A 16,723-nucleotide genomic window follows, 5' to 3' on the forward strand; every position below is an offset into this window, starting at 1 on the left:
ATAACACTAATAATGAAAGTATATATAAAAAAATTGTTTCACATATTGTTTTTCATAGTACGTAATTTATCCATTATTTCATCGGGTTTAGTCAATCCAGTACTGTCAATCACCTGCGGATCAGTAAGTTTCATAAATGGGTTAAATTGCAATTCATCACCAATAGTGAATTCACCAGTAGTATGTTCATGAGACTCGCAATATTCAGCCAATTTTTTGATTGCCTCATTTCTCAACACTGTCTGTGAAAATCTCACATTTGACTTGGTGTATTCATGTCCTGGATAAACTTTAGTTTCCTTGGGCAACTTGGCCAAAACTTGATTGAGTGAGTAATTCATTTCTTGACCTGTACCTTCGAAGAATCTACCACAGCCACTTATAAATAGTGTATCTCCAGTAAAGACGGCTTTTTCGTGAGTTTTCTTATCTTGCACAAAGTAACAGATCGAATCTTGTGTATGGCAAGGAGTGTGCAAGGCAGTAATTGTTAGGTCGTCTCCTAATTCGAGTATTTCCTTATCAGAAGGCGTATACGTAACCAATGGCGAATTCTTACCTGCAATAATTGGCAAATCTGGATACTTTTTGTGGAAGAATGAATTCCCATCAGAATGATCATAATGATGATGTGTATTAACAATTGCTTTCAAATGGAAATCAGACTTGTGCTTCTTAAAGTACTCAAGAACTTCATCGGGTTGTGCGGAATCAATCAACCATGCTTGCTTTGTAGGTGTATCAACAACCAAGTAGGCATAGTTGTCACCATGGCCCCATCTCATAGGAATTGACTCAATATGCATTTTTCGAATTGTTGATTTAAAAATTGACCTTAAATACATTCAATAAGAATGATGTGAACAATTGCAAAACAGCAACGAAGAAAATGGGAAAAAGAAAAAAAAAAAAAAAAAAAAAAGAGAAAGATACCAAAAGCAAAAGTCCGTTCATTACGGGGAGGAGGTGAACCTTTCTTGATCTGCGTGGAAATTGTGTATTTCACAAGATGCACTTACATACAGGAATAAGACAAATATATTAGTCACAACAATTATTAGCCATTGTATTGGCAGTCAATAACAAACTATTATTAAAAAGCTACACTGCTACTCGACTGAGTTACACTCCCTTTTATGTATCCCATTTCTTGGTTTCCATTCCATCTGGTGGCGAAACCTCAAATTCTTTATCTTTAGCTTCATCCCAACTTGTGGTCAAAACAGTTCCATTCGATTGAACGTAACTCTTCATCATTGCTCTTCTAGAATCTTCATCAACATCCTTGAATATTTTCCGGAAAAAGTCATTTGGGTCGCCTTCTTCTGTATCATCATCGATTTTAAAATTATTCCAATTAATCTTCTTTTTAGATGATGTAGGATAGACTAAGCCCGATGGATCATCTTTCTTGTCCTCTCCCTGAGTATCGTTCCTCCCCTCCACAGCTTGCTTTTCTAGTTGGGGCCATTTGTTAGCCTCCTTCTTTCTCAAAGCAATTTCCAACTTTGTTGAGTACACTTTATATTTTGATTCCGAAGGAATGATTTCTGCAAATAATGGATCCAAGTTATAGTTGTATTCAGAGCTTGCTGCGCTTGGGAAGGAAATAGATACCGAGTTTGTATCAATGTCTACTTTCAATTTCTCTTCATTGACTTTTTTGGCATAGATGGTTATTATAACTTCCTCGTTAGATTGATACCAGTCATCTCTGATTTTAACGTTTAGTGGCGCAATCTTGTTAATCACATCTACATTGGTAGACTTTGGAGTTTGAGCAGCAGAATCGGATAAAGACGATGATTCTGGCTTGAATGTCTTTTTACTTGATTCTTCGTCAATATTCAATTCAACAATCTTTGGTTCATCAGATTCATCCTTCTTAGCATTACCTTTCGATTGGGTATGCTCGTTTTCAAGACCAAGGACTAAATCGATATCTTCATCATCTTTATCTCCCTCAACATTCCATTCAGGGTGATTTTTCAAGTCATATTCAGCCTTGGCTTTCCACATAGATAAAGTTGGTTCCTTGCAATCGTACTCGACGGCCTTTTCAAATTGGGTCAAACTCAATTTGATTTTCTTTTCCTGATAATAGATCAATCCAAGTTTAAAATAACATAAACCTACGTCTCTTCTTTTTCCTCTTTCAGAGGCTATGGAAAATGCACTGCATATGTCTGCCTTGGCTTTGTCATTATTCTTTAATTTTTGATACGCGGTTGATCTCTTCAAATAAGGGGAGAACGCTTCAGGATTTTCTTTAATTGCTTGGGAATAGTAGGAGATTGCCCCTAAATAATCTTTGGCTTTAAGGGCTGCGTCCCCCTTGGTGATAGATTGTTCGATTGCCATTTATATTTCTTTCTTTGACAGTGAACTTTTGATCGTTAAAGAGGTATCCATACACGGTTTTTTTTTTTTCAGCTCCCATTTCTATATTTTTTGTTCATTCAATTCTCCCCTGTACATACAAGATTCCAAGCTGAGACGAATAATGAAAAAAAGAAAAAGTTTAATCACTTCTTGCTAGTTACCAATACATTACACTACACACTTTTATTGGTCTTACCAAACCCTTTCCCAAAAATTCAATTGTGTTTGGTTTTGTTTATTTTGTCTTTCTGTATTAGGTAAGAGCATCCATAGGAAAACCATAAACGCATAAAGCACAATGAAAACAGGCAAAACAACAAATGTACCAACTTTTTGCAGCAAAACACCAACTATAAATGGGAATAGTGCACCTCCGGTTGACCCAAAGGCCGTCATAATGGTGATCGAGACAACCTGAATCTTTCTGGGGATCAAGCCAGGCAAAGCCGCGTAAGTAATCAACAATGGATAATTTGGTCCGATAAAAATACCTGCAAGGGAAACCAAAACAGCTTCAACAACAATAACCGGCACCACCCACGTTAGCAACACCAAAATAATCGAAACTAATGAAACAATAAAGACACCCCTTCTCAATCCGATGTATTTGTGAATTGGTCTGGTTAGCAACAATCGTCCCAATGTAAGCCCACCCCACAAACCAGAAGCAATGTACCCAGTGCTATTTGCCTCGGAATGACGGTAGTCTAACAAAAATGTGACTATCCATCCAGCCAAAGAAACTTCTGCTCCTTGGTAACACAAACAGAAGAATGCTATCAACCAAGTGACATGGCTTTGCAAGGCCAACACCATCTCCGACGCTTGGGTGGTGGTGTTTGCATTGTTAGTGGTGTTTGTAAGCCTTGAGTCCAAGTTTTCCAATTCAACCGAAGTCGATGAGCTGTGAGCCGCCTCATCGTGATCCCAAGGTTTTAAGTCTTCATCGGCATTTTGGAAGGAGAAATACAAATTGATTGCCGTGACTACCATTAAGCCCAATAAAATCAAATAAAAAAAATTCCAGCTGACTCCGCTGTTGACAATGCTTGTTGCTATCAATGGACTTATGGTAGCACCAATTCCGTAACCACCATGATAATAGGCCAAATATTTACTTTGTTTATCTAGCCGGCTCAAAAAGATGTTACATTGAGCAGCAACCATGGCCAACCCACAACCACCAAAGAAAAACCCAAGCACAACAACAGGAAACTTGGTTCCGCTGGCAACAATAGCATACATCACACAACTTAGAGCATTGCCTATGGGTAAACTATTGCGTTTCCCAAACCAAGGCTGGATCTTGTGAGAGAATGCGGCAATTAAAATAAACCCCACTGCGTTGCTAACCCATATACATGATGTAATGGCGTAATTAATGTTGTAATAGTTTTCAATGTGTGGCAACAATGCACCAGGAGCAGCATCGCTAAACCCACTTGTAAAATTGAACAATATTGTTGAGGCAATCCGCCATCTATTTTTTGGAGGGTTGCTCGAAGTCATAAGGTTGGACGGTTGCTCGGTCGAGTAAGCAGATCTAGAGGAATCATCGGAAGTGTTAGAACTAATTGTTTCCAAAGAAATTCCATTATCCCCGCTGAAGATTGAATTAGTCGGTTGTGTTTCGTCTGATTGCTGAAATTGTCCATCAGAACGTGATTCGCTTACCGTGGCACTAAACCTTCTCATATTTGAATAGAATCGAGACCGTAGTTGGATGGTTTTTGTAGGAAATAAGAAAGAAAGAGTAAGTAGAAAAGAACTTAAACAGAATTAATTGCTGATTTCCTTTCATTCTTCTCTTGAATCTAGCATAATGCTCTATTTTGTGGAATTTTCTGTTCTATTCCAATTATAGATTTTTGCTCTATCGTTTTTCCCTTTAGATCTCACCGAAGTTCTTCCGAAATTATGGGAAGAGAGAGAGAGGGGTTTGAGTTGGAGGTTGTGTGGAGAAAAAAATACACCCCCCCCCCCGATGTAATCACTTTTCACAATTGACCACATAAAGTTCTACTTTGCAATTTATAATAATAATGATAACCCTTTTCGCTTTTCAATAAAATAGAGGCCCCTGTTACATTACTAAACAATAAAATAGTGAAAAATCCCTTTGTCACGTGACCAGATTGTTGTCCAAAAATTAGAAAAAGCAGTCTTACGCGACACTACGATAATTTTGTACAACGTTATTGAAAAAAAAAAAAAAAAAAAAGCATCAATCCATTGAAGAACCAGAGTAGTTAATCTCCAGAACATAGCCCATCTTTCCAATTATGCCTGCTCCAGATATTCCAAAGTATGTTTTAGTCTTTGTAAAACCTATATGCTAATCCAAAGCTTGGTACTAACAGTTACTTGCACGTAATAGATCTGTCATTCAGAAGTTAATGTTCTTCACTGCATTGATGGTGATTTTCCCATTGTTGACATTTTTTGCCTTACAATATTTTACCGATAACTCAATAATAAGTGGAGGAGTTGCTGCTTTAGCGGCCAACGTTGTTTTGATTAGTTATATAATTGTTGCTTTCACTGAAGATACTACTAAACTCGATGAAAAACAGGAATTAAAGAAAGATATATAGGTCGTGTACTATGCTTTATATTGTGTAATGAAAAGATAAACAAAAAAAATAAAAAAAGTGGAAATATAACTGCTTATTATTCTACTGTCATTTCTTCTATGGAAAAACGGTCATGGTTCATCAACTATCCTTGGTTTCTTCAATTCCACATAATAAGTATTTGCAAACAATTTCTACACTACAAGCTTTGACCGGGTTAATTCTGCCTGAATCAATCTCAACATACACATTACTTGCAAAGCCGTCGTATGCATTCAAACCCAAGTTTGAACCTGGGAAAGTGAATCAAATCGAACAATATTATATGAGATGTGTAACCACATGGAACTCGGATAAACGGGGAGATAATGGGAAAATTGAAAAGGAATTTGATATTCTGGAACCGTTTATAAATAAAGAATCAAACATTATAGTGAGAAAATTGTTTTGCGAAGAAGACAACGTTGAAAGGGTTTGGACATTGCAAATAAGTGATATTCCTGTAGCTGGTAAGAACCAGGGATGCTGTCAACAGCAAATATATGAAAGCACATTAGTGCACACCCATACTGCGGTTGAAATTAAACTTGAGAAAGATGATCCAATGGATATAGACACAAACAATGATAAGAAAGATGGAAACAAAACAGATGAATCAAAACAAGAGGGCGATGACAAACTTTTGGAGGTGACCGGTGAAGGGATAATGAAAAATGCAGAAGAAGAAAAGACTAAGCATGATGAAAATGATTCTGATATTATGGAGATTGATGCACCAAACACTGAAACACAGACCCTTGTGCAGCCATTATCAAGCAGAGTGTCACAAAGGACAGCTAGAAAAGATTCATTCTTAATGTTTCTTTCTGATTTGGGATATGAGGTGGTAAACCAATATTGGCAGAAAGGGGTTCGATTTTTCTATGGTGACATAATTATAGAGATTTACAAAATATTTATCAGAGACGAGAGTAACCAAGCCGATTCAAATGAGGGAATAAAATTGAAGTTATTAGATGATTCAAACCAGTTTCAAATTAAAGCATACATTAATATTAACAAATCTACCGAGATTGACTCAATTAACTTGGGTGTCAAAGAACTAATCAAATTGCAAGAATTTCTCAAAAATTTGTTTGTATTAGAGATACCAGATCGAATGTTCATGGACAGCAGGATCAAGCAATAGTAATATACAACCTTCATTTAGATTTCATCTATTTGACATTCTTCTCTTTTTTTATTACAAACGAATCACGTTGTAAATCACTAATAGTAAAGTCCACCTCTCCTTTACTTGGATCTGGTTTTAACTCATTAATCTGTTTCAATAAATCATCTAGATCCCAAGGTTGTTGTGGTAAATGATCACTGGCTAGTAATCGAAATATGCCGTTGTTATCATTTCTTTCGCGAGAAGGAGTAACAGTATCCTGCTCATTGTCATACAAATGGTTTATTAACATCATCTGTAAGTTTAAAGCTTTCGTTACACTTTTGTCGTGCTTCAAATCGTTCAACCCAGATAGCTTTAACATCTTTTTCACAATCTCTGGCGATACCTCTGTTTGAGATGATCCAGTAGGCGGTTGTAACAATTCACTTATTGACCAAGTGGACTCTGCTAAAAAACTTCGGATTTCTTCACTTGTTCTTAAATTCTTAAAAACTCTCGAGCTTGTAATTAGGTTTCTTGTTGACGATCTTAGTATGGCTTTCATGTTTTATAGACAATTGCTGATTATTGACAGATCTTGATTTACGTCGATTAAAGTTGACTTTTTTTTTTTTCGTTGTTGGTTTTTAACTATTTTCTCCAGACATATATTCTCAAGTCATCGGACAAACTATAGTGCCAAAACATGAAATTATAATCAAATACATTACCAGAGTTTCTACACTTTAATATAAACTGCGATTTACATTTCCTATTAATTTAATTTTTTCAATTGTTCTTTCTTTTTGTTCAATTGCTTCTTCTTTTTGGTCAATTCTTTTTCTCTAGTTTCTTTCTTCTCAATACCATATTGCATCTTCTTGAACAATTTCTTTTGTTTGTTAGACATCATGATTTTCTTCAATTCTTTTTCTTCATCAACTTCCTTTTTGGAAGTTCCCTTAGATTTCTTTGAATGGCTCTTTTTATCTTCTTCATTTATTTCTGAGAATTTGACACCAGCAGCTTCTAATTCCAATTCCTTTTGTGCCTTGAGGTCCTCGTCTTCTTCCTCATCTTCATCTTCTTGGTCCTCATCGCCGTCTTCAATTTCAACTTCTTCCTCTTCTTCCTCATCGGTGTCTTCTTCAGCTTCACCACCTTCCTTTTCTACTTCCTTGTTTGGATCGTAACCACCAGCATCACCCCATGGGGATAAATGAGGTGGTAATGTTTCACCAGCAGCATATTCATTAACATTAATCAATTCTTGTTTGTTAATAGAATCAAAAACCCACTGTGGTTGTACATAGGTTCTTCCGGGCACTTTTTGCAAAATCTTGGGTCTGTCAATGATTTGATGAGTTATATTTGAGAAATCCAATTTCTTATATGCCTCAGGATCATTGATCTTCAAGTCATCAATTGCGATTTCCGAAATTATTTTACCTCCACAGGATAATATGCAAAACTCTAAAATGTCTAAGGGAACTTCTCTGCCGATATAAAAAATAAACTTGGAAAATAACTCGGCTGTCAGAGATGCATACTTTGAAGGTTGTAATAACGAATCCTCCTTAGTCGATTTGAATTCGTCCAATTCAACATCCTCTACTGATTCTCCATTGTTGTTGTCTTGTTCATCGCTTTCTTGTTGTTCTTCGTCTGCTTTTATGGCCTTGTTCAATTCTATCTTTGATAAATTCTTTCCTTCTTCGTCATTCTTTTCTTCTTTCTTCTTCAAGGGGGCATCTTTAGCTTGTAAAACGTATCCACTTAATCCAACTGATTTTTCAATTATTGGAGGATATACCAATCCAGCTTCATTGTAGAGTTTGTATAACACAAAATGTACCAAAGTAGAATAAAACTCTAAAAATGTCAACATAATTCTAAAGTCAACGTCGGTCGGAATATTTGTAGGAAACTTGTATGGAATCAACCATCTTATTTCTTGCCCCTTTACAGTGGCTTGGTAATAAACACCTTTGATGGACACAAAAACTTTCTTCAAACACCTTTCTTTAGCAACGTAAGCCAACCATTGATTACACAACTTTTCAGCTTCAGAAACAACTTTTGCAGAAACCTTATCTGTTGCTGGCATGTTAGCAAAAAGAAACAACATATTTAATGGATCATCTAAGTCACGCAATGCGTCTGCAAATGTAGGATACCTTTCTTTGATAATATGGTTCAAAGTATACTTGGGTCTGTGTTGATCCAATTTGTAGGCATCACTTACTTCTCCTCTTCCCAAAGCCTTTTGTAATTTTTTGGCAAACGTCTTGTGCTGTCTGAATTTATCTAAAACAGGTTCATGCAAAAGGTACTGAATATCCTTTGAATAATAAAAGGTAACAGGAGCAGTAGATCCCTTGTTGGCTTTCTTCTTGTTTCTTGGTTCTCTTGGATAAATCCCCTTGAATATACAGAGACGACGGAAATCAGCCAAAGAAATCTGCAATTTCTTAATTGCTTGAGTTCTTGTAATAAAGTTTTTGGCATTCCCTGTAGTGCCCCTTTTCTTTATTCTGGCCATTATATGTTCTTAGGCTGATGGAGTTTTGATAAAGTGATGTTTGTAAAATTTGAAAAATTTAGATTTTTTTTTTGTAGGCTGTCTCATCGGGAAAACAAAACGCTCATCGCACTTTACAGTCAAAAAAAAAAAAAAAAAAAAAGAAAGGGAAGAGTAGTGTTCTGGATGACAAATTGCAAAATCACCAACCAAATAAAACAAGAATGAACTGTCTATTCAGCTATGTCTAGAAATGATATACTTCGTTATAATCGGTAGTATGTGAAAATTGGAGCCTAGCTTTTGATGTTTGTTGATTTTTCTTTTTCTTGTTGAATTGCTTTTTCAAATTCTGTCTTTAATAAGTACGTGATAATCCACATTTCATTGTATTTTGACCGGTTAACAGTTACGGGGACTGTTTCAGTGGACCACTTATCCACCAATACTGAAACTCCGTTATTTATGTCCAATTCAACTCTTTTTATAATAGGAACGTAGAATATTTCTCGATACTCATCTGCAATCATAAAGCTTATGTATTGTATGTTTGTCAAAGGATATTGTGATAGTGAACAAGTTCTGATGGTGTCGAATAATGTGTGTACAACTGAGTTAATTAATCGGATCAATGATTTATATAGTTCAATATGGAATGGATTTTTAGGGTACAATCCAAGAATCTTGTAAATATGATTCCGAGTAAGTTTTAAGTTTGAATGAACAATTAAGTAAGTTAAGGCAGTGTTGTTCACACGGAAAGGAGCTTCAGTACTAAAGTCAAATACTTGTATGGGCATCAATGTAGATTCTATATTAACTGTTTAATCTGAACATTCCTAAAAAAAAAGTTTCATTGTGTCAAGAGAAATAAAAAGCTAAATACTAGCACCGATTATTTCTTTCCTCTTGATTTTGTTCTTTTTTTTTTTTTTTTTTTTTTTTTTGTATACTTTTGCAACCAACATATCCAATTGATGAGAATAATCAACGATACTTCTATACTGTCCGAAAAGTATCTGACAGTTGTCTGTTATGAAGATATGACAAACCCAAATTATATTGCAAAGTTATCAGAATTATCAAACTCTTTGCACAAGCAAGGCTTGGATCTCCACGAAGTATGCTTGATCATGAGATTTAAAATGGAATTGAAAACGAATTTACAAGAAATTGCCATTAGCTATCAAGTATACAACACTATGCCAAAGCTCAATGAATTGGTTCCTCGACTTTATGAGAGATTCGACTTAGATTGTGAAAGCTCAATTGACATTAAATTCAATGATTTTGGAGATTTTGGAGATTCAACAAAGAGATGTATCTCGATTGAAAACTTTGATTTCTTTATGGAAAATGAATTCTTGGCCAGTCTTGAAAACGACTCTAACCCTGATACACGTTTGATGTATGACAACCTTATTGTTTGAGTCACGTGGAGACCCCACGTTTAGATCATTGAAGTTCTAAGCTTCAAGCGCCTTTGATGCTCACAACAAAAAATTATTCTCAACAAATAAACATGAGGACTTTCAAGTCACAAAGAAAAGAAAAAAATTTGACATTGAAAAATAAAAATTATTAAGGTCCTTTTTCGGAATAGGCATTCAAAAAAAACGATTAAGTTTTCCTCTGCCATGTCTTTCGAGGATGTTTTGAAAAGGGGAGATGAGTTTCTCAATGATTATCCTAGAACTAACCCGTTTTGGAACCTAGCATCCCATGCAACTTGTTTGTTCATGATAACTGGATCAAAGATAATTTTGAATACATTCTACAAACCCGTTTTGCATAACATTGAAAAGTTAGACAATGCTCTACAGAGAGCACGTGACGAGAACAGAGGCTTACTTACTGTGATGAACCATATGTCAGTGGTTGACGACCCTGCATTTTATGCGTCGTTACCTTGGAGATATCACTTGGATATCGACACTATTCGGTGGGGATTTGGTGCCCACAATATATGTTTCAGCAACGTTTTCCAGTCATGGTTTTTCAACTTGGGGAAAATTCTAGGAACAAAAAGATTTGGTGAGGGCCCATTTCAAGGCTCATTGGACGCAGCAATCAGAATTTTGAGTCCTGACGATACATTAGATCTTGAATTTACACCGGGGGTGAAAGATGAGCAGAAAGCCGTTGTTTTGCAAACCGTGAATAATATAACTGATTGCAAAAACAAAGAATTAGTCAAATTCATCAAGCCTGCCCCAGAGTCAACAAATGTATTAATGAGCAAAAACCCATTCATCAGAACCAAAACGTCTTGGTTTCATGTGTTTCCAGAGGGGTTTGTGTTACAACTACAAGAGCCACATAACAACTCTATGAGGTATTTCAAATGGGGAGTATCCCGATTAATATTGGAAAGCACTCGAACTCCTATAGTGGTACCATTATTTTCATTCGGATTTGAAAAAGTGGCTCCCGAGGATTCAGCCGAAGAAGGGTTGAAAAGATGGCTACCAGCAAATTTTGGTGCTGAGATACACGTTTGCGTTGGAGACCCAATTAGAGATGATGTTTTGGAAAACTACCGTGAGCAATGGAGATTGCTAGTCTCAAAATATGTAGACAAGTCTAATCCAGCTGATCTTTCTGAAGAACTCAAGACTGGCACAAAAGCTCAAAGGCTAAGATCGGATTTAGCCGGTTACCTTAGAGAGAAGGTGTTGGAAATAAGGAATGAAATCGGTATGTTTAACCCTGAAGATAAAAGATTTAAAGACCCAAATTTCTGGAAGTTGTTTACCAGCACAGAAGGATTGAGTGACCCGAGTGTCAAGTTTGTAGGTAAAAACTGGGCTATAAAGAGACTCCAATCGCACTTGCCAGAATATGATCCCAGTGAAGAAGCAGAAAACTAATTCCAAAAAGGCAAACTATCTGCCTATTGTTGTAATACCACTTCATAGATAGTAAAACAAAAGTTGAGAATGCCAGCACATTATAAGAAGGTTTATAGAAAGTGCTAGAAGTACTTCTGTCGTGCTTGTATTCTTCCTTGTATATACTAAATTTATTTATTTTCTATTCATTTGATAATTAGAAAAGAGTTCGATCTAAGCATACACTGCTATTGTATATTCGTTTGCTCTTGTTAGATGATAGATGGTATGCGTATGCCGTGGAGTTTTAAACACTGGAGCATATATAAATAATGACAATATTGTGCTTTGAGCTCTTTGTTTAACAAGCTTTCTCTGAACTATAAATTGGAAGTAATTTGGTATTAAGTCAAAAACTCAAATGTGAAAAATTTGAATATTCTTTTTTTTTTTTTTTTTTATACAAACACAAATCCTATCAATTCATCTAACTTCTTCGCTTTCAAAAGTCATCAACATAGATATGATACCGAGACCAGTACTAATTGGACCCGTACTACGATATCGGGTCCTCCCGGTTACAAGAATGATAAGCACGAGATCAAGTCTTGGTGCTAAACACTTTTTGAAAAAGGATCTCAGGTCATCAAATAAAAACCACATTATAGAGGAACCTAAACCTTATAAGGATCCCAAGATTCAACTTATTTACAATGAGATAGCCACGTATTTATCTGCAGACGCCGATAAAATGCCTAATAATATCAAAAGTAAGATTCTACAAAGAAAAATGATTTCATTATTGTCATTAGATGGAGTACAGGAAAAAAGTGAAGTTATGGAAGTGTTGGAATTAGTGGTGAACAATGGACTTAAGAAACAGATCCCATTAGAAATCTCAATATTAGTATTTAGCAAGTATTTCAATGAGATAATAGAGAGCGGTTCTACTTTTGCAAATTCAGTCGTTAAATCGTTGCTTTCAAATATAGATAAATTACCAACTGCAACGGTAATCCAATTGATTGACTACACACAAGACAAAAACGTGGCAGATTTGAGTGTCATCTTGAAAAGCTTGCAAACAAAAGTTCAATATAACGATTTCATTGAAGAATATTTATTCCATTTGAAAGAAACTGGTAAATTCAATTTGAAGACATTCGAGGAACTAATTATGTTGAATGAAATACATGATAGTTTGATTACATATTTAGACGAATACATTCAGCTCCTTTTTGAAGATAATATTCCTGAGGTTCATTGCTACACTAATTTGGAGTATAATTTGGACAGAATTCAAATGTTGTTGAATAATTTGATTGAAAAAGTGGATTTTAAAGATATTGCCGTTGAATCTGTAATAAAATTGTTTAAATTAAACTGGGAAATCTTGTCGGCTAATAGATGCGAGGCATCGGCCAGGAATGGGGACAAAATTTTAAATTATGTGCAAGATAAAGTAGAACCGGTAAAAAGCTTCATTTTTAGACAAAATCTAGATGACGAATCCTTGCTTGAAATAATACTATTCTCGGGTTGGAGCTATCCCAGTAAGGCTTTGGCTAAAGAAGTTTCAAATTTTGTTATTGCAGACGATGTAAAATTTTCCCCATATGTAAGGTTTCAACTGGAGATTTACTGTTTGGCTCATTCAAATTTGCCTGAACAAGAATTGTTGGGTCAAATAATCAATAAAACACCACAAAATTTGGATACAGACCTAGTTTGTGAAAAGGTAATACAGGCATTAATGACATCGGACATACCTCCAACTGCTTCTATTCTTGACAAGATAATTTCGGGATTGGCCGTTGAGCAATCCGTCTACTCATATAAATATAGAATTGATAAAGCAATTTCAAACAATGATCACGAGCTGGCCTTGAAGTTGTACAACCGAAGCATCAGCAATGTTACACAATGGTCAGAATATACACATGATCCATCCATTGTACTCACGTTGAACAATTTAATACAATGCTTGGTCAATAATCTACCCATGAAGGAAGCGTTTCCTTTATTTCAAAACGTTAAAGCTCAGTTACAAAAGGAAATAAATATTGATACAATAAACGCAATTGTTCCAAAAATTCTACAAGAAGATATGACAGGTGATATAATTGAATTAATGAATAGAGAGTTGCCTAAAATTCCTAAGGACCTGCCAATTAAGTTACCTATGGAACAGCCTTTTGGGTATAAATATTATCAGTTGTTTGATACCATTCATGAGTACTGTATAACAAATACCAAAGATAAACGTATGGTGAATAACTGGTATTTGTACACACATTGTTACAATTATTTTTTTATTCCACATGATCGGATATTACCCACAATGAAATTTTTTTGTGAAAATGAAAGATGGAACGGTGCATTGAGAATATTTAAAAAAGTCATTGAAATGTCACAGTTACATGGTGAACACAAACACAAGCCTCCTACACGTGAAATGTACCTATATTTGATCAACGAATTTGGTGACAAATTGTACGAAGATGGGGTGATTGAAGTTCATGAATTATTGAAAATGGACCTCAATCTAGCAAAGCAAGACAAGGAACTACAGCATAGTATTATGAATGCTTACTGCAACTTGCAAGAGGTTGGTAAAGTACGAGACCTTTTCTTGTCAATGAGCTTGGAACCTAAGGAATCGGGTGGAGTTGATGAAACAAGCGCAACGATAATGATTAAAGCATATACGTATAATGACTTGATTTATGTTAAGAAATTTTGGGATAATCTCTCAATGTTTGGATTGGTCCCAGATTATCAAATGTTCAAGCAGTACTTGATTGCTTATTCGTATCATGGGTGCATTGAAAAATCAATTGAGATAGCAGACTCGATTCAGGATTATGAGCTAGAATTGACGAGTGACTTGCTCACCAGTATGCATAATTTCTGCTATCAAATTGAGGGTCAAGAAAAGTTGAAAACCTGGGCTCAATCAAATCATCCAGAAATTTGGCAACAAGCTGTGGAATCAGGAAAACTAATTGACGCCTCGGGATATAAACCGAATGAAAACTTTCTTGTTGCGGGATCAAGTAGTGATCCAAAACATATATCCGAACCAATATTTAAATAGATTCTTGTATATAAGCCCATGTACTTAAACTATTAACATAGTACTTATTTATTGATTCTAGTATTGTTCACCTTGGTTGCAAACCTCAAAGAGTTTATCGTTTCGTTTAAATCTTTGGTAAGCGGTGATATGTTCACAAACATCAAAGTTTTGGAATTGCCACCAATACTGTGTTTCAATAGGTATGTCAACTTGCTATTTCTATACGGGACATGCGACCCATCCCTGAGGTTCAATGAATGAATAACATCGCCAAGGCATGATAAGGATTTATTAATTGCTTGAGTTTCCTTGAGTCTATCTCCTTCTGCACGTGAGTTGTTTAGCCTTTCTGATCCTGCAAGATCTATCAAATTCAAAGTTCCGTAACTTGAGTCTTTGGTTAAACGATTATAACCTTGTAAGTCAATAATAAAAATTGAATGTGATCTAGATGAATGATCGTTGGATTTAGTTGCTGCTGTGCTTCGTTTCTTATTGGCTTGGTTCAATATAGTAATAGCTTGCTCTGGAGATTTGATGTCAATTGTGGAGACATTTGTGACTGTGGTTTTACCGGCAATGTCGTCGTGCTTTATTTCGTGCTTTGTGTCGGGATCGACTTTAGGGTTCAAAAGATCAACTATCGCCTCGTTATAGATTTCAATAAATTTCCCGCGCACTGTGTATGACCAGCCTTGCTCTTTCAAATCTTCTATGTCATTGAATATTTTCATTAATGACAAGGGAATCATCCCATTGATGGGGTGTGACATTGTAAATGTCTTACCAGAACCTGTTTGGCCATAAGCGAAAACACACACATTAGTCCCATCCAAAGAACATTGAATCAACTGTGACAACTCCTCAAACACTAGATCGTTAGATTGTTCTTGTTCAAAAATCTTGTCAAACAGAAACCTATAATTGGAAGAACTATTGTTGATACTACGAGTGATAACTAACTCTTGTTTAGATTCATCATTAATGTCCTGTGGGGCTTCATATTGAATAACATCTTCTGAAGAAGACGATACATTTCGTATACGACAGAACACTCGGATATTTCCTTTTAAGTCTTGTAGTTGAGCATGTAGCTTTCTTCTTTTGGTTTCCTGATCAACCAACTCAGTTTTCATTCGACCAACTTCAAATTGCAATCGATGTACTTTAGACGTTCTATCTGTTGACTTTTCGAGTATCGCATTCACTGATTCCTTCGTTGTTGCCACTTTCTTCTCTAATGCCAGTATTTCCTCTTGTTTGCTTTTGTTTTTCGATGTCAATTGGTCTAATAACGATGTAAATTTGTCTAGTTTGTTGGCGGCAGTTTTAATTTCAACAGATTCCATAAACTCAATTTGTTTCGATTTAGAGTCTAGTAGACTGTTGATATTTTCAATTTCTCTTTTCATATTGTCTATATCGTCGTTAACTTGACCAATCATCATTAATTCTTGTTTATGCTGGTCTTCTTTCAATTGGATCAATTTTCTATTCAAGTCACTTTCACAGCCCTTTGTGTCCAGTTTAATTTTCTCGATTTCTTTGTTTAGATTTGAAATCTCGACTTCATACCTGTGTTGTTTTTCTGTTAGAATCTTATCGACCTGCTTAGTTATGTCCTCTTTTAGATTATTCAATTTCTCTTGGTGGTTCAATTTTAGCTGATGATTATTTAATTCAAAATTCTTGATTAATGCATCCAATGAACTTTGCTTATAACTGTTTAGCTCACCGATTTTTAAATTCAAATCATTTAAAATCCTCTCTAGATTTTGATAATTAGACTGAATAGTGAAATTCTCATATGTTTGTTTTTCCAATTCATTCCTTAAAGTTGTAGCATTGATTTTCAATTGCTCTAAATCTATTTTCTTCTCATTGACTAGTTGTCTAAACCTATTTGGCTCTGAAATAGTCAAAGTGGGCACACTGTCTCTAGCTATTGGGATTTTGCTTGTAGTTTTCCTCATTTTATTACTAGCATTCACAGTATTGTCATTCAAAGGACGTCTCAAACTATTTGATGAAGAACTTACACCTGAAAGATTTGGTGGGTGTGACACATTCAAAAACTTATGTTTAGTATTTTCGCTACTCATTGCTTGTGTACAGTTGACTATTTGTTTTGGGTATTGGGATATAGTTTCAAAATTGTAGGAAAACTGTCTGGCAACTCTT

The 16,723-nt window shown here is 35.4% G+C and overlaps 12 protein-coding genes across 12 annotated transcripts; 5 read left to right on the forward strand and 7 right to left on the reverse strand. All coding sequences in view use genetic code 12, as the record gives it.

Moving 5' to 3' along the window:
- Nucleotides 1-38: 38 nt before the first annotated feature.
- Nucleotides 39-845, reverse strand: CD36_23390 (glyoxalase II, putative; the record flags this gene model as incomplete). The annotated part of the gene is made up of 1 exon (XM_002418767.1): nucleotides 39-845. One exon carries the CDS (start codon nucleotides 843-845, stop codon nucleotides 39-41), a length of 807 nt encoding a protein of 268 aa, XP_002418812.1.
- A 289-nt stretch (nucleotides 846-1,134) lies between these two features.
- Nucleotides 1,135-2,361, reverse strand: CD36_23400 (subunit of SCF ubiquitin ligase complex, putative; the record flags this gene model as incomplete). Its single annotated transcript, XM_002418768.1, has 1 exon — nucleotides 1,135-2,361. The coding sequence occupies one exon, from the start codon at nucleotides 2,359-2,361 to the stop codon at nucleotides 1,135-1,137; it is 1,227 nt and encodes a 408-aa protein (XP_002418813.1).
- A 213-nt stretch (nucleotides 2,362-2,574) lies between these two features.
- Nucleotides 2,575-4,077, reverse strand: CD36_23410 (MFS efflux transporter, putative; the record flags this gene model as incomplete). The annotated part of the gene is made up of 1 exon (XM_002418769.1): nucleotides 2,575-4,077. One exon carries the CDS (start codon nucleotides 4,075-4,077, stop codon nucleotides 2,575-2,577), a length of 1,503 nt encoding a protein of 500 aa, XP_002418814.1.
- A 587-nt stretch (nucleotides 4,078-4,664) lies between these two features.
- CD36_23415 (vacuolar ATPase assembly integral membrane protein, putative) lies at nucleotides 4,665-4,976 on the forward strand (the record flags this gene model as incomplete). Its single annotated transcript, XM_002418770.1, has 2 exons — nucleotides 4,665-4,687; nucleotides 4,760-4,976. 2 exons carry the CDS (start codon nucleotides 4,665-4,667, stop codon nucleotides 4,974-4,976), a joined length of 240 nt encoding a protein of 79 aa, XP_002418815.1.
- Nucleotides 4,977-5,088: 112 nt separating this feature from the next.
- On the forward strand, nucleotides 5,089-6,144 carry CD36_23420 (RNA polymerase II mediator complex subunit, putative; the record flags this gene model as incomplete). The annotated part of the gene is made up of 1 exon (XM_002418771.1): nucleotides 5,089-6,144. The coding sequence occupies one exon, from the start codon at nucleotides 5,089-5,091 to the stop codon at nucleotides 6,142-6,144; it is 1,056 nt and encodes a 351-aa protein (XP_002418816.1).
- A 28-nt stretch (nucleotides 6,145-6,172) lies between these two features.
- On the reverse strand, nucleotides 6,173-6,676 carry CD36_23430 (conserved hypothetical protein; the record flags this gene model as incomplete). The annotated part of the gene is made up of 1 exon (XM_002418772.1): nucleotides 6,173-6,676. One exon carries the CDS (start codon nucleotides 6,674-6,676, stop codon nucleotides 6,173-6,175), a length of 504 nt encoding a protein of 167 aa, XP_002418817.1.
- Nucleotides 6,677-6,886: 210 nt separating this feature from the next.
- On the reverse strand, nucleotides 6,887-8,653 carry CD36_23440 (nucleolar protein involved in rRNA processing, putative; the record flags this gene model as incomplete). Its single annotated transcript, XM_002418773.1, has 1 exon — nucleotides 6,887-8,653. The coding sequence occupies one exon, from the start codon at nucleotides 8,651-8,653 to the stop codon at nucleotides 6,887-6,889; it is 1,767 nt and encodes a 588-aa protein (XP_002418818.1).
- A 275-nt stretch (nucleotides 8,654-8,928) lies between these two features.
- CD36_23450 (conserved hypothetical protein) lies at nucleotides 8,929-9,432 on the reverse strand (the record flags this gene model as incomplete). Its single annotated transcript, XM_002418774.1, has 1 exon — nucleotides 8,929-9,432. The coding sequence occupies one exon, from the start codon at nucleotides 9,430-9,432 to the stop codon at nucleotides 8,929-8,931; it is 504 nt and encodes a 167-aa protein (XP_002418819.1).
- Nucleotides 9,433-9,609: 177 nt separating this feature from the next.
- On the forward strand, nucleotides 9,610-10,062 carry CD36_23460 (conserved hypothetical protein; the record flags this gene model as incomplete). Its single annotated transcript, XM_002418775.1, has 1 exon — nucleotides 9,610-10,062. One exon carries the CDS (start codon nucleotides 9,610-9,612, stop codon nucleotides 10,060-10,062), a length of 453 nt encoding a protein of 150 aa, XP_002418820.1.
- Nucleotides 10,063-10,269: 207 nt separating this feature from the next.
- CD36_23470 (Tafazzin homolog) lies at nucleotides 10,270-11,502 on the forward strand (the record flags this gene model as incomplete). The annotated part of the gene is made up of 1 exon (XM_002418776.1): nucleotides 10,270-11,502. One exon carries the CDS (start codon nucleotides 10,270-10,272, stop codon nucleotides 11,500-11,502), a length of 1,233 nt encoding a protein of 410 aa, XP_002418821.1.
- A 484-nt stretch (nucleotides 11,503-11,986) lies between these two features.
- Nucleotides 11,987-14,560, forward strand: CD36_23480 (conserved hypothetical protein; the record flags this gene model as incomplete). The annotated part of the gene is made up of 1 exon (XM_002418777.1): nucleotides 11,987-14,560. The coding sequence occupies one exon, from the start codon at nucleotides 11,987-11,989 to the stop codon at nucleotides 14,558-14,560; it is 2,574 nt and encodes an 857-aa protein (XP_002418822.1).
- A 44-nt stretch (nucleotides 14,561-14,604) lies between these two features.
- On the reverse strand, nucleotides 14,605-16,644 carry KAR3 (kinesin-like protein, putative; the record flags this gene model as incomplete). Its single annotated transcript, XM_002418778.1, has 1 exon — nucleotides 14,605-16,644. One exon carries the CDS (start codon nucleotides 16,642-16,644, stop codon nucleotides 14,605-14,607), a length of 2,040 nt encoding a protein of 679 aa, XP_002418823.1.
- Nucleotides 16,645-16,723: the final 79 nt, after the last annotated feature.

This window comes from Candida dubliniensis, chromosome 2 (genome assembly GCF_000026945.1).
Source record: "Candida dubliniensis CD36 chromosome 2, complete sequence".
In the NCBI taxonomy this organism is placed as follows: domain Eukaryota; kingdom Fungi; phylum Ascomycota; class Pichiomycetes; order Serinales; family Debaryomycetaceae; genus Candida; species Candida dubliniensis.